The sequence below is a fragment of the Halichoerus grypus genome, chromosome 6, assembly GCF_964656455.1.
Source record: "Halichoerus grypus chromosome 6, mHalGry1.hap1.1, whole genome shotgun sequence".
In the NCBI taxonomy this organism is placed as follows: domain Eukaryota; kingdom Metazoa; phylum Chordata; class Mammalia; order Carnivora; family Phocidae; genus Halichoerus; species Halichoerus grypus.
The window spans coordinates 9,377,921-9,393,834 of NC_135717.1; the positions used below are offsets into that span (position 1 = coordinate 9,377,921).

The window sequence follows — 15,914 nt, forward strand, 5'->3', positions numbered from 1 at the left end:
CACAGCTTATTACTTACATAGGCAGAAGATTAGCCAAAGGTGCCAGCTCCACATGGTCCTTGTTGCACACAACAGAAGGAGGACTACAACGAGGGTTGGGGGATTTCCCATTGCTGGGAAGCCAGTTCTAGATGCAGTTAAGCTGTTTTATAGTCTACAGCTCTGCTCAGAGGGAGGCGGCGCAGGAAGTTTCATGCTTATCAGATCTTGGTAGGCGACCTCTCCTGACAGTCTCCCATGGGATAAGGTCAGTGCCTCACAAACCTCCCATCCTCTCGGGTTCCTAGAGGATCACTTAGCTTGCAGGTCAAGCCTCTGCCTGTGTGGCCAATGTGGGTGAGCGCCAGGGCACCAGGAGAGAGTGGTTCCCCAGGGAAGTAGCTCAGGCAACTCCACAGAGCTCAGTGGCACAAGGCTGAGGAGCTTCTCTCTAAAGCACTAGGTCTCAGATGACTCAGCCCCAACCATTCTCTTCCAACTTTCAAATTCTTGGGAGAGAATTCAGCTGTCCCAGCTTTGGTCTGGATGGACACCATCAGCTGTGGCCAGGGGCAGACTCGCCATGAACAGACTGAGGCTCTGGGCCCGCTCCCACGTGTCCAGCAGCTTTCAGGGATAGGCCACGTCCGTCTGGACCCTACTTGCTTCTGCTCTGAAGAAGTGTTATTTCCATAACAACTAATGGAGAGGGAGATCAAGAGAGATCTTTGAAGACAGCAGTAACAGAGTGACTGATGTGACTCTAACCACAGACCAGCCAGCCCAGAGTAGAGGGGACTTCTGGCTGACCAGAGGTTGGAGCTGCTTTTAAAGACCTGAGCATAAAACAGTATGTATGCACAGCAGTTAATGTTTGCAAATAATTTAAAGATAGTGTCACATTTATTATCCTTAAGTTCACAATGACAAAGAGAAATTATGTGTGGGAATGTTTCCACCTTCTGTTAAGAGTAAGCAGAAAGCATGGTTAGCAGGGATCAAGGGAAGCCTATCTTAACCCATGGACACCAAGGCCTGGTTCTGTTGGTTAATAAGCAGCTGAATAACCTGGCAAAAAGGTTAATAAATATGCCCCTGGTTGACAGGGAAGGGATTAGAGTCCTTTTCTTATCATTAGGTGTTTCCAGGAACACACAGGCACGAAGACCTTCCCAAACAGTAAAGAACCTCATCTCTGCTCGCTGAACCCAGCAGACCCACCAGCAACCCTACAGCTTGGTGGGCTGTGGGGGGGTGAGGTGGGCAGGCCCGCTGGGCGGGGGCAACACCATAGGCAGTGCATTGCTGCCCCTTTCGTGCCAGCATGTGTCCAGGATGGGGTAGAGCTTGCCCTGGAAGTCAGCCTGGAATGTGTAGAGCAGCCGCAAGTCCTCGGGGCGGTCAGCGTCAAAGAAAGTGAGCTCCCCGTGCTCGTAGTGCAAGTAGACGCCGATGCGGTGGGGGTGGCCGGCCACAGGCAGGGGCACCCGAGGGCAGCCAAAGGCCTCATACACCCGGCCCTCCTTCAGGCCAATGAGCCACACGCCGTTCTCTGGGGACTTGCTCAGCTTGCCCTTGCGACTCACTGTGCCCTTGATGACCCCCAGGCGCCAGTCGCTCTTGTTGCCCACCACCACCTCCCAGTAGTGACGGCCCCAGGAGAAGCCCCGACTGGCCAGGACGCAAGTACTGTAGTCAAAGCGCTCAGGTTGGCTGGCACGCCGCTGGGCCAGAAGGCCGCACTGCACCACCGTGTTGCCCTTGGAGAGTTCCAGGAGGGGGTGGGCGGTGGCAGGGTCTAGCTTGAGGGACTCCGGGGCTAAGAAAGATCAAAGAAGTGTTTTCAAGCTACACAGAAGGCAGCATACCCTGCCACAAAGGAGTCTGATTGGAGGCCCTGAGCTCCTCAGGGGAGGAACTGCAATGGCCTCATCCCTGTATCCGAGGGGCCTTCTAAGAAGGGGCCAGGCCCAGAAGAGGCAACCCTAAGGATGCTTGCTGAATGCATGAACAATTCCTGAAGCGTGGAAAAAAACGGGATCGCTGTGAGGGAGGCATTCTGGTTAGGGAAAAGGGCGTGCACTCGGGGCGCCTGAATGGCTCAGTCCATCAAGTGCCCGACTCTCGATTTCAGCTCAGGTCATGATCTCAGGGTGTGAGATCAAGCCCTGGGCTGGGCTCCGCGCTTAGTGGGGAGTCGGCTTGGGATTCTCTCTCTCCCTCTACCCCTCCCCCAACTCGAGCGCTCACTCTTTAAATAAATAAAATCTTTTTTAAAAATTAAAAAAAAAAAAATTACACAACTTGTCTTTGGCCAGTAAGAGTTGGAGCTGAGCTTGAGCCCGGAGTGTCTGGTGGAACCCCAAAGCCACGCTCTCACCATAATCCACGCAACCACCCTTCCAGTCTTCTGCACCCACCCTGCAGGGCAGCCCTCAGGAAAGAGAATAGGCTAGAGCCTTACCTGGCAGAACTTTTCGGAAGAGCCTCTTCCACACGGTCAACTTGATGTCAGCCTGGTGGAGGCCTGGCTTGAAGGAGATGGGGCTGAAGGTGCCTTCCAAAGGCCGGGCCTGCTGGAGCTCTGCTCTGAGGGTGACGGTTCACCATGATGGCGGAGCTGCACACCACCCCCACCCCTTCCCTTACACACGTCCAACAAGCCAGTCGCAGCTCAGAAGACTGTGTGCTCAAGATGCCTGTCATTTCCTCCCCTCCACCCCACTCTGAGTGCCTGCCCCCTTCCTAGAAGGGGAAACACTCTACATCAGGTCAGGCCCGAGACCAGCAGCATCACCTGGGAGCTTGCTAGAAATGCAAATTTCTCAGGTCCCACCCCAGACCTGCTGAATCAGAAAGTGATTACTAGAGCCCAGCGATCTGAAGTAATGAGCCCTCCAGGTGGTCCTGATGCACACTAACGTTTGAGGACCCCTGCCCTATATTGGGCGACCCTGGCCCCTAGCCACAGCTGGAGTAGACACCTGCTCCCAATCAGCTTCACTGTCCATTCATTTAAACCAATGTTCCTAATGCAACTGTCCTTAAGACTAAAGAAAATTTGAAAAAACAAGGAGGCTCTCACAATCAGGGTCTGAGGAAGGCCAAGGAACTGCATGGTTGTTCATCTGTTGGGACTGGAACATGGATTCAATCCCTTCCCACAAACTATGGTTCAGGATTCATGGCCCCTCATTCTGGCTCTTACCTCTCCCATTCATTGCCCGTTCTGCCCTGCATCATACAAAAAATACCCCAGTCCCACACCCTACTTCACCTTTTCACGTGACCATTCCCCACTCTGCTTGCCTGGTCAACACCTGTCCTCTGCCCTAAGCTCGTCCATCTATGCATCATCTTCGCCCATTCCCCCCACCTGCAACCCCAGTCACCTTCTCCCGTTACTTCTGTAGCTCGTGTGAACTTCTTTGGTTTTAGGTACCCACAGTGATGTAACCATAGTTCACCATCTGCCGCCCACCAGTCTTTGAGACCCTTAAAGGCAGCGGCATGACTTTCGTCTGCGTTCCCTGGGCTCAGTACAGAGCCAGGTGTGGGCAGCAGCTGCCAAGGCGCTGGTACAGCTGAAGGCAGGAAGTGGCGGAGAGGAGCCGCCAGATCCAAGCTGAGAGCTCCCTCCAAGGTTATTACCTGGAGGCCATGGAGTGATACTTCTGGAAGACAAGACAGGACGGTTAAGGCATGAGGAAGGCTCTTGGGACCTGGGGGCCTCGGCATGGGGGGCACTCCCTTGTCCACTCACCCGGATGAACTCATGGTGACTCTCATTACTGAACTGCTCCAGCACGTGCTCGGCCTGGACCAGCCGCTCCTGACTGCCCTGGGCCTGCTCTAGCTGCATGTCCAGGGAGGCCACGAGGCCACGGGTATGACCCTCCAACCCCTCCAGGCAGCGGGCCTTCTCCTCATCCACCAGGTGGTGCAGCTCCTGGAACTCACGACGAATCACCCAGCTGAAGACATCAGATTCATTCTGGGACAAAGAGGAACTGGTCACAGCTGGAACCTCGGCCAGAACTGCCTGGCTGTGGCTGACGTCGGTGGCCCTAGGCCCTGGCAGCTTAGGCCTTCCTGGGCCTCCAACTGGAGCTGGTTCTAGTAGTTGAGTTGCAGGGCTGACTCCTGCCCAGTGTTCACACTGTGCCTGGGCATCCCACATGTGGCCATGGGGAGGGCAACAGAGGCAGGGGAGAGACTGGCCCCCAGCTGCCATTTCAAACACAGTGGCTCTGCTATTGCTTTGTCACTACTGGGAGGTGGTGATGGGTAATATTGCTATTAAATGTGCGTATCAGATTTAGCTTTAGTACAGGATTCCACAACTGAAAAAAGTCTGCAAGGCCCTGGGAGAGCAGACTTTAGACAGCCAGGATTCCGTGTGTGACCCTGAGTTCAGCCTCCACTGGGCAGGGGTAATGCCGTCTCCCTCTGAGGGTGGGGAGGTTAATGGAGAAGACTCTCAGGGGACACTGGCCTCTGGCTCCTGTTTCACAACTGCCTGCAGGGCCCAGGCTCCAAACCCTCCCGGACTGTATGGATGGAGCTTTCTGGGATTTGTCCTGCATACCTGACCACCCCCCAACCTGCACTTACACGCAGGCAGGTGGAAGAATGTTGTTTGTGAGACTCGTGCTGCGTGAGTGACCTTGGGAGCCTGATTAGTGGACATTAGCTGGCCTCCAGGTCAGAATTGGCCCTTCTGGTCTGGATGCCAAGAGCTGTAAATCTTGCCTTACATCCACTCTAGCTCCAGGCTGGGCTGGCCCCCCAGAATGGAATCTGGGAGAAGGGGCAAGCACACCCAGCACAGGCTCCTTGAATACGTAAAGACATGATAACGCAGGAATGCAGCTCGCTCCAAACTGCACATAGGCAAACACATGTTTAACTTCATGTGCCCTATAAATATGGTCCTTATGGGGATGGTCAGTTGGAAATCTCACCTGAGGGGAGGATGCTTGGCCCAGGCCTCTCCATCGGGACTCCAGCCTGGCCGTCTCCATGGAGCTCCCCGAGCTAATGAGGCTGGATGTTGTAAGTACCCGATTTGATGTAACTCTGTTTTATTCTCCTTTACTGCTTACTATTGCCCTCATCTATGCGCAGATTTCCCTTTTCTTCTTTCTGATTCTATTACATTTTTATACTATCAATAAAGTGTTTTTTCTCCTTCAAAACTGAGAGTACAGCTGCCGTGAATCTTTTTTTCAGAACACCTCCCAGCCCCAGTGTACCTGTCACTCAGGAAAAGCAGAAAACCACCAAGCCTTTCCACACCTCTGCTCCGAGGTACTGGGCAGGCACCAGACTGTCAAGGTCAAACAGACGTAGAGAGCAGGAGAGTCATGCCCACACTTTGAGCTGTTTACCTCTGGGACTTAGGTTCTGTGTTATCTCATTCCCAAGGACAAGAGGGACACAGCCAACTTGGACAGAGTCCTAACAACTGAGTTGATTCCCCTGAGGCGATTTGCCCTTTCCCCCACTCCACCCTGGAATGCTTTGAATTCTGGCTTTGTATGAAGGTATGGATTTCTGTAAAGAACAAATAAGAACTGGGCTCCGTAGGAAAGGGAAGGTGGCCAGCCCCAGGGTAAGGGTACAGAGGGAAAGGGCACTCACGACAATCCGGGTCCTGTTGTTCACCAGTTTGGCAATATGCTCATCCACCTTCTTCTGCTCCTGCTTCAGGTCAGAGATGAGAGCCGCTAGGTCCTCCTGGAGGCAATGTACCGTGGCCTCATGAGTAGCCGACCCCTTCACCGTTTCAGCTCCTTGGGACCAGCCCTGGGCTTCACCCTTCCAGGGAGCATCCTAATGGCCACAAGCACTCCCAGTGGAACCAGGGAAAGAGCTACCCGGGTACTCTTGACTCCAAAATAGGTTTTTTGTTTTTTTGTTTTTTTAATTTATTTTACAGAGAGAGAGATAGCGAGAGCAGGAACACAAGCAGGGGGAGTGGGAGAGGGAGAAGCAGGCTTCCCGCTGAGCAGGGAGCCCGATGCGGGACTCGATCCCAGGACCCCGGGATCATGACCTGAGCCGAAGGCAGACGCTTAACGACTGAGCCACCCAGGCGCCCCGACTCCAAAATAGGTTAAGATTATTCAAGAATATTCCACATTGAGGGCAGGAATTACCCAGACAGAAAAGGATCTCCAGGTCATCCCTCTTCAGGACATGGAGATGGACGCTAAACATTGTCCACCTGGAAGGCACCACACAACATCCAAGAGGGGCGGTAACCAGTCTGAAGCCAACACTCCCTGAATGGAATGCTGGCCATTGGGTACCCACCAAGTAAACTCTCTGGTCACCAGCAGGTCTAGAATCAGTGGGCATTTGATCAAGATATCACAAAAAGGATGGCCCCAAGGAAGGCCAATGGTGCATACGGTTGCCCCACTTATACCTGGGGATTCCCCACTCCCTATAAAGACCTGAATCCTTCCCTGGCAGACTCGGGCCCAGCCTGGATTTGGGGCCTCCCCAGGCTGAAGTAAACTCCCTTCTCCTGGGCTTCCCTGGCCCCAAATCTGACAGAGTCTTAAGGGTTCAACCAGGACCACCTAGACCCCCAAACAGCTGCACTACTTAAAGGGAGCCCTGCTGGTTTGTGCCCATGGAGCATACACGGTCTCTGGCTTAGATAGTTCCCAAGCAGAAATCAGCGGCAAGAGGGACACCTGGCTGGTTCCGTTCGAAGAGTAGGTGACTCTCGATCTCTCGGTTGTAAGTTCAAGCCCCACACTGGGTGCAGACATTACTAAAAAAATAAACTTAAAAAAAAAAAAAAAGAAAGAAACAAACCAGCTACAAAAGCCTTTCAGGAAAGGAGCTGAATAAAGAATAAAACCACTGTAGGGGTAAATGGACACAGGGTCTTGCTCGGGATAATGAGGCATCAGAAGATCTCATAGCAACCCAAGAACAGAATTCTAGTGGTAACTCTCTTGAGGCAGAGAGAGATGAGATTAGTTCTTTCCCTCTTTCTCCGTCAAACTGGGTCACTGGGAGAAGAAAAAAAAATCATGCAAATAAATAAATAACCTCAAGATCTCAATCAATAGGAGGAAAACAGGAATGCATGAAAGGGACCTAATAAAGGAACACAATTTTGTTGCATCACAGAGAAGAGTCTTGGGATCACAAACACCCACATCTAAAACCAGGACCCAAGCAGTCCCAGGCTCGAAGCCAGAAATGATGAGCGAGCTCCTGTGTGTTTCCTTCTCTCCTGGGCTAATAAAACACAGGCTCAATTTCATTGCACTGCAATTTGGCTTCCTCCTCTCACACTCCACTAAAACTACTCTTGCCAAGATAATCAATCCTTACTGCTAAATCTAAGAGACTCTTTCCAATCCTCAGCAGGCATTTCACGCAAGTGATCTTGTTCTCATTAAAAAGCACTGTGCTGATTTCTAGGAGGCCATATTCAGCCAGTGTTCCTACTCTCTGTTGATTCTTTCTGTCCCTTTTGGGGTGCTCTATTTACCTGAATCTTAAACCCTCGTGCTCCTTGGTGGCATCATCCGTGTCTTCCCTATCACACTGCAGGCTCTCCTGGTTGGTCTTCTCCACTCCTGCGGCTTCAATTACCACCCATATGTAATTACTCCCAGTCTCTTACCCCCCAGCCTCACTCTCCAGTCCACCCTCCGGCAGAGTGCTTGGACCACATCACGACTCTGCTTAAAACTCTCCAGTGCCCCCCCCCCCAACCAGGATGGTCCTCTGAATAAACTACAAATCCCTTCACATGTCACACAAGCCTTACTATGACCTGGCTTCCACTTACCTAACTCTCCCCTGAGCTTAAAAGAACAACTTATGATTTCTTAAATATCCCTCCCTCCTGATCTTCTGCAGGGCTGTCTTTATACAGGGAATGCTTTCCTCCCCTTCTTTTCCTACCAAGTCCTCCTTGTGGGTCAGGTCTTGGTTCAGCAGTCCGCTTCCTCCAGGAAACCTTCCCTGACCACCCGAGACCATGCCGGAGCTACATCTGAGGGGGTCTCCCCAGTGCCTGTACTTAACCCTGACGGTACCACCCAACACATGCGACTCTGCCAGACTCCCAGGCTGTGGTACACCTCTTGCCCACTATCGTACCACGGGCTTTAGCACAACACCGAGTACACATTAGGTGCCGAGTAAACGTCTGTGGGCCAGAGGGGCTGGTGGCTGGCTGGGCTGGCCCTGTGCACATTTCATACTGCTCTTGCAGGACTGAAGAAGCAAAGAAATGCTGCCCGGGGCACTCAGCCAAGAAATCCCTGGAACTCTGCCTTCAGATCTTGATGCTCTTTCTCTTTCCCACCCCTATCACCTGTATTTTGTCATTCCTTACCTTTATTCTCCCTCCCTCCCAAACACTATGCCAGGTACCCTCTAGCAATTCACTTCCAAGAATCCTTCCCGCCCTTCTTTGATCTGTTTTGCAATGGAAAGAAAACCGGCCACAGTCAGAGTCCTCGCTCTGCCAGTGACAAGCTGTATGACCTTAGGTAAGACCCTTACCTTCTCTGAGCCTGTTTCCTCATTTGTAAAGTACAATGATAACCCCATCCCCTTCGTAAATCTTAGATCAACATATTCACCAAAGAGGGTATCATCATCATCATTCACCTTAAATGATGACCTGCTAGATCTGAGGCAAAAGTCCACGAGGACAGGAATCCACTGTTTCTGCAAATACGCTCTGAGCTTTTACTTACATGCTAGGCATGGCTCTAGGCATGAAAATACCCGAGGAAACAAAACAAAGTCCTTGCCCCCATGCATCGTCTGGGGAGCGCTCAAAATATGAATGAGAGCTACAAAGAAAAACCAAGCAAGGGAAGGGGCTAGCACTTGACAAGGGGCTCTCCATCATGCAGGTCAGTAGGCCCCAGCACCTGGAGATTGGAACAGCTGCTCAGAACATGATGGATGGATGCATGCTCTATGAGCTCTGCTCCAGGACAGGGCCGGAGGGAACTGGCATCCTGGCCTGGGACCCTCCTCTGCCAGGCAATGGTGCCAGAGAGGGTAGGAGCTAGGTTCGGTGTGTCCCCGCAACCCACCCCCCCAGCAGCCTCACTGCCCACCTTCATGCGGCTGTAGACAGTGGAGACGGGCGTGACGCGGTGATGCTGGTGGGAGCCCAGCAGGCCACAGAGGCCACAGATGAGCTCCTGGTCCCTCTCACAGAAGAGGCTGAGCGGGTTCCGGTGGTGCTCACAGACCTTGGGCTCTGGGCCCCCAGGGAACTGTAGGGCTTCAATCACCCGTGCCAGGGAGACGTTGGGCGGGGAGCTGCTGCTATCCACCTCCTGTCGGCACACTGGGCAGCGGAGCTCCGAGTCCAGGTGGCGGGACAGGGACACCAGGCAGCCCTTGCAGTAGGAGTGGCCACACTGCAGCATCATGGGCTCCTTGAAGACCTCCAGGCAGATGGGGCACTGAAGGCGGTCCTCCAGCTCAGGCACGCTCACCTGCCACGCCATCCACGGTGCCCGGCTAGAAGAGAGGGCAGCTTACTCAAACCTGCTCCCTCCACCCCCTGGGGCCCCACCCCCTGGCAAGTGCCACTGGAAATCAGAGTGCCTTAGGATCTCCAGTCCTGGATTCCAATCTCAACCCCTATGACCTTGGGTCTGTTTTCTGTCTTTAAAACAAAGGGCTTAATTGGGGGGAAACGCACTTGGAAACATAGAATTCTATATTTTTCACTCAGATTTGGAGGTAAACACAAAAAGGGCCGTCTGCAAGGTCATTTGGAGTGACACCAACAATGTGCTCTCAGCTGCATGGACCCAGCAATGGACAGCAAAAACAAGCAAAGGTCCTTCCCATGTTCTAGATCAGTTCTCAAACTGGTGAGCAACTATTGGAAGCACAGTTAAAAGAGATTCCTGAGTCACCCCTTCACACATTTTCAGTGAGCCCCAGAAATCCACATTTATAACAAACACCCCCCAGGTCATTCTAAAGCAGAGACTGCTGTTCCGGAGAGCCTGAGACCCTGTGAAAGCTGACTGGCACTGAGAGAGAAGAAGCACCAAGGTAGAAGTTGGCAGCAGACCTAGGGAGAGCCCCCACAATGAACTACCTGCTTTCTCAGAATCTGCAGAGATGTCCAACAGATCTGCTCAGTTTTTTCTTCTCCCCAGGATGGGCAGAGGCACTAAGAGGCATGGGGACTGCAGCTGAATGCGTGCTTCACCCTTAGTCTCTGCCCCTTTCCTCCTCCTCTTTCCCAGCAACACCCCCGTGTCCTCAAGGTCGCCCAGAATCAGGTGGAAACTGGGCCACATCACGGGACTGGGGAGGCAGCCTCCTTTTGGCCAGCAACACTGATAATTCCAACATGCAGGTGCTCACCTTGGCCACGCTTTAGGGAAGGTGGGGGAGACTGAGTGGGCCCCCAGCCACACCTTACAGACCCCAAACAGGAGTGGACTCATGCTTCGACACAATTCTTTCTGAATCTATTTTTGAAGGTATTTTTATACAATGTTTTGAGATAGGAGTTCTATAAAGGGCACAAATCTTAACTACATGCTTGATGTACACATTACACGTGTATACTCACTCTCAACATAATGTTTCCAGCACCCAGAAGGCACTCTATGTGCTCCCCAGTAAGAACCCCCTAACAAGGACAGCTACTGACCTGATTCTTACCATCGTAGATTAACACAGCCTGGCTTTGAATTTCAAATAAACAGAATTACTCAGTATGTGCTCTTTTGTGTCTCACTTCCTTTACTCAATATTATTGAATTATGAACGTTTTGTATAAAGTCTATCACAGATTTAGAAGTTCAGTGACATTTCTTTATACAGTCAATAAATATTATAGTCTTAACATACTATGGGAGTGTGGTAAAAATTACTGATTAGAAAAAAGGTGGGAGTGGGTCTCTCGGAGTGTTAAGAAACAAGAGCTCTGGGGCGCCTGGGTGACTCAGTCAGTTAAAGCGTCTGCCTTCAGCTCAGGTCATGATCCCAGGGTTCTGGGATCAAGTCCCGCATGGAGCCTGCTTCTCCCTCTGTCTGTATATTCTCTGTCTCTGTCTCTCTCTCTGACAAATAAATAAATAAAATCTTAAAAAAAAAAAAAAAGAAAGAAAATGAAACAAGAGCTCTAAGGGTGCCTAGGTGGCTCAGTCGGTTAAGCCTCTCTTAGTTTTGGGTCAGATCATGATTTCATGGGTCCTGGGATCAAGCCCTGGTCTCACACTCAGCATGGAGTCTGCTTGGGGATTCTCTCCCTCTGCCCCTCCCACACTCGCATGCGCACTCTCTCTAAAAATAAATCAATCTTATTTTTATTTTTTTAAAGATTTTATGTATTTATTTGTCAGAGAGAGACAGATAGCATACACAAGCAGAGGGAATGGGAGGCAGAGGGAGAAGCAGGCTCCCTGCTGAGCAAGAAGCCTGATGCAGGACTCAAACTCTGGACCCTGGAATCATGACCTGAGCTGAAGGCAGACATTTAACTGACTGAGCCAGCCAGGCATCTCAATAAATCAATCTTAAAAAAGGAAAGAAAGAAAGAGGAGTATCTGGGTGGCTGTTGGTTAAGCGTCTGTCTTCAGTTCGGGTCATGATCCCAGGGTCTTGGGATTGAGCCCCATGTCAGGCCCAGTGGGGAGCCTGCTTCTTCCTCTACATGCCCCTCCCCCCTGCTCATGCGCGCTCTCTCTCAAATAAATAAAAAATAAAATCTAAAAAAAAAACGTTTAGATGAATAAAAAGGAAGGAAGGAAGGGAGAGCTCTAGACCTGCAGGACCCCCATAGGCCTAAGCATTCCTGTCTGCCAGTGGGGGCAGTCTCTACTCCATGACAAGTAAGACCAAGGTCTGGCACAGCTATGCAGAAAGCTAATTTATTATTTTAACAAATATTTACTGAGCACCTGCTATGTATCAAGCACCAACCTGAGCATTAGGGAGACATCAGAGAACAAGACCAATGAGGTTTCTGTCCTTTCAGAATCTGTAATACAATGGTAGTAGGAGTGCGATAGGATCATAAATAAGACAACATCATAGTACTAAATGCTAGGCAGGAAGTAAACGGTGTAGTGAACAAAAAGGGCAGGAGGTAATGGGTTGTTTGAGAGATACGTTAGAAAGGGGCAGGGCAGGGAGGATGGATGGTTGAGCTGAGGCCTTAAGGATAAAAAAAATGCCAGCTACCAAGAAGACTACAGGAGGGCAGATCAGGCAATGCACAGCAAATGCAAAGTCTCCGAGACTAGACAGAGTTCAGTATGTACGAGCTACCCTAGAGAGGAGACCTGAGCAGCTGGAGCGTAGTGAGAGGGAACTCCAGGAGAGGAGGTCAGAGGGGTTGCCAGAGAGGTCCCTGCAGAGGAGGGTAAAGGTTTAGATTTAATTTCAAGGGCAGGGGAGCCTGGGCGGCTCAGTAGGTTAAGCATCGGACTCTTGATCTCAGCTCAGGTCTTGATCTCAGGGTCGTGAATTTGAGCCCAATGTTGGGGCCCAGCATGGAGCCTACTTAAATTAAAATAATAATAGTAACAATTTCAAGGGCAGTGGGAGCTATTGGAGGATTTTAAGGCAAGGAAATATTGTCTGGTATTTTTAAGAGACCACTCTGGCCACTGTGTAGATACACAGTTAACTTCAGCACCTGGGTGGATACATAGTGAAGCCTGATACAGAAAAGATCAAGGTGAAACAGTAGGTGGGAAAATCTAGGGTCAGACACCTGAGAACATCCAGGTGGAGCAACTGAGTAGCGGTGGTCTGCAGACTTCAGGAAACAGAATCACCTGGAGTGCTTGTAAAAACAAACTTCTGGCCTCTGGCCCGAGTTTCTGATTCAGGAGCACAGGGATGGGCTCAAGAATTTGCATTTCTAACAAGTTTCCAGACAACACTGCTGCTGGTCTGGGAACTACACTTTTGAGAACCACTGAGAAAGGCAATTGGGCACAGGAGCCCAGAGCTCTGGCACTCAGGGGAGGCTCTAGGCTGGCCAGGTATATACCACCTGTTTAAAGTACATCATATATTTAAATGTGGGAATGGCTAGGCTCTCTCTGGGATTAAGAACAGAAAAGGGCAAGCATCCAAGAACAAAGCCCTGAGGCTGCTACTAGAGAGATCAGGAAGAAGAGCATGATTGAAAAGATACAGCTGGTTAGGCAGGAGGAAAATCAGTCACCAGGAAGCAGATCCATATGACCTCTCAACAGTAGGAAACTTTTGGGACCCCTTACCAGTAGGGAACTGGATGCAGTTGGTTAAGCGTCCAACTCCTGATTTCAGCTCAGGTCATGATCTCAGAGTCTTGAGATTGAGCCCTGCATCAGGCTCCATATTCAGTGGGGAGTTGCTTGAGGATTCTCACTCCCCCTCACACGCTTTCTCTAAAAATAAATAAATCTTTTTTTTTTAAAGATTTTTTTATTTATTCATTCGAGATACAGAGAGAGAGAGAACATGAGCAGGGGGAGAAGCAGAGGGAGGGGGAGAAGCAGGCTCCCCGCTGAGCAGGGAGCCCGATGCGGGGCTCGATCCCAGGGCCCTGGGATCATGACCTGAGCCGAAGGCAGACGCTTAACCATCTGAGCCACCCAGGCGCCCTAAATAAATCTTTTTTTTTTTAAATAAAAAAACATTTAAAAAGAAACAGTAGAGAACTTTCCCGGGCAAGAGTCAGGAAGGCATGCAGAAGAGGAGGCAAGAGGATTCAAAGCATGAGAAGATTCAGCATGCTGTTGCTAACTCTGACCTGTAGGGAGCCCAGGAGCAAGGGCAAGAGAGAGGGCCTCTAAGAGCTAAATATGGCCCCTGGCTGATAAGTGCCAAGGATTTGGGGACCTCAGGTATAGAGCTCCAAGGATCTGGATTTATCAACATGAATGGGCTTCAGGTTCTTCCCGAGAGCCTCTATTAAGGCGGAGGCCTTGATTTTAGTCCAGTGAGACTGGTGTCAGATTTCTAACCTACAGAACTGATGATAAATAGGTGAGATCATAAATACCTGTTGCTCCAAACAGCTAGTTTTCTGGTAACCGATTGTGAAGATGATAGGAAACTAATACAGAAAAGAAAAAAGCATTCAAGGAGAGATCAGCTTCATCAAATGCTGGCAAGAGTCCATTAATCTGAGGACAAAGAGGGCGCCTGGGTGGCTCAGTCGTTAAGCGTCTGCCTTCGGCTCAGGTCATGATCCCAGAGTCCTGGGATCGAGTCCCACATCGGGCTCCCTGTTCGGCGGGAAGCCTGCTTCTCCCTCTCCCTCTCCCCCTGCTTGTGTTCCTGCTCTTGCTCTCTCTCTCTGTCAAATAAATAAATAAAATCTTTAAAAAAAAAAAAAAAATCTGAGGACAAAGAGGCGTCTTATGGCTTATGGCATTCAGTGCAGTGCTGGTGACACGGAGCAGGGACAAGTGGTACTGAAGTGGGTCAAAGAGAAAATGAAGGATGGACATAAAATCATTGCGAAAGCCTTCAAAGCAACTCTTGTGAAAAGTTTTTCTGTGAAGAGCAAGAAACGGGGCCACCTGTGAGACGTGGGACAAAGGGGGGCTTGTTTAAGATGTGACATTTTAGGACACATCTAAGCTGAACAAACGACCCAGTAGTCAAGGCAAGATTGGTGCAGGAGAGAGGGGCGACCTCTCAGTCCTGGAGTAGGCAAGCGAGGATGGACCCAGGGAACAAGCCGGAGGGGGCAGGATCAGGCCCATCCTTGCTTTGCACCCCCATGAATAAGGAAAGGGTTAAGGTATAGGCAGGGAGACGTAGGGGGCCCCTGGCTGGGCTCTGAAACTATTCCTGGCAGGCAGAAGCGCTAAGCCAGGTGAACAAGAGATAAGGAAACAGACCACCTGGCCCTAAATGTTAAGTAGTAATTTTCTTTGGCGGCTCCAGGGTAATCCTAGAAAATGTCCAAACCTCAAACAATTAAGTCATTGGCGTGTTATCAAGAGTCCACGCTCAAACCAAGATGGCACAGGAAACTCAAGGCCACAAGCTTCCCCGTCAGTTCTCCATGAAAGTCTGCCACTGGGGCACCTGGGTGGCTCAGTCGTTAAGCGTCTGCCTTCGGCTCAGGTCATGATCCCAGGGTCCTGGGATCGAGCCCCGCATCGGGCTCCCTGCTCAGCTGGAAGCCTGCTTCTCCCTCTCCCACCCCACCCCACCCCACCCCCCTGCTTGTGTTCCCTCTCTCACTGTGTCTATCAAATAAATAAAATTAAAAAAAAAAAAAGAAAGTCTGCCACTGGGGCACCTGGGTGGCAACCCACTCGGGCGCCCTCTCACTCCAGAGAGCTTCTCTCCTTTCGCTCTCACCTTCACTTTATCAACTTTGACCTCACTTCAACCCTTGCGTGCCCACGAGGTCCGGTCCTCCGCTCCGTGAGACAAGAGCCCTGCGACCCCGTAACAGCCAGGGAGCGGGTCCGGGTTCTGCGGGTTCATGACGGGAGATGCGAGGGAACGTCGCCTGGTTTTCTCGTGACCTGGGCATTTGGGCTCGAAAGGCCTGTGTCTGCGCCTAAACGGCTCCGGTACCAGGAGGAGGACGAGGGAAAGCGGAAAAAGGGGGAGATAACCCACTTCTGCGGGGCCGGCCGGCTGCCGGCAGCAGAGCGTTTCTGGAACCTCGTCCCCCCCCCCAGCGCGCTCCCGCCACAGGCCCCACCCCCTGCAAGCCCCCGCCCCCAGTCCCCAGTCCCCCCCACCACCCGGGTGGCCCGTGTCCCGCGCCATCCCACACGTCCCGGCCGCGTGCTCCCGCTCGCACAGCTGTCCGCGTCGAGCGCCCCTTCACGCTGTCCCACCCCTGTCACGTGCCTTGTCACTCTGCGCAGCCCAGCCACGCGCCCCTTCTCGTTCCCCCCACATTCCCCCCGTGAGCCCCGTCTTGCCACAGGCGA

General features: G+C 51.5%; 1 protein-coding gene across 5 annotated transcripts; it reads right to left on the reverse strand.

Moving 5' to 3' along the window:
- Positions 1 to 873: 873 nt before the first annotated feature.
- Positions 874 to 15,626, reverse strand: TRIM50 (tripartite motif containing 50). 5 transcript variants are annotated; one of them, XM_078074058.1, is made up of 10 exons: positions 15,328 to 15,626; positions 14,012 to 14,065; positions 13,245 to 13,394; positions 11,935 to 11,992; positions 9,093 to 9,504; positions 5,623 to 5,718; positions 3,743 to 3,973; positions 3,631 to 3,653; positions 2,444 to 2,568; positions 874 to 1,798 (listed from the first exon to the last, which is right to left on the reverse strand). In XM_078074058.1, the coding sequence occupies exons 4-10, from the start codon at positions 11,940 to 11,942 to the stop codon at positions 1,209 to 1,211; spliced, it is 1,485 nt and encodes a 494-aa protein (XP_077930184.1). In that variant the 5' UTR covers positions 11,943 to 11,992; positions 13,245 to 13,394; positions 14,012 to 14,065; positions 15,328 to 15,626; the 3' UTR covers positions 874 to 1,208. The 5 variants fall into 5 exon arrangements, with proteins under 5 accessions (XP_077930184.1, XP_077930185.1, XP_077930186.1 ...); XM_078074059.1 differs by lacking the exon at positions 14,012 to 14,065; XM_078074060.1 differs by lacking the exons at positions 11,935 to 11,992; positions 13,245 to 13,394; positions 14,012 to 14,065.
- Positions 15,627 to 15,914: the final 288 nt, after the last annotated feature.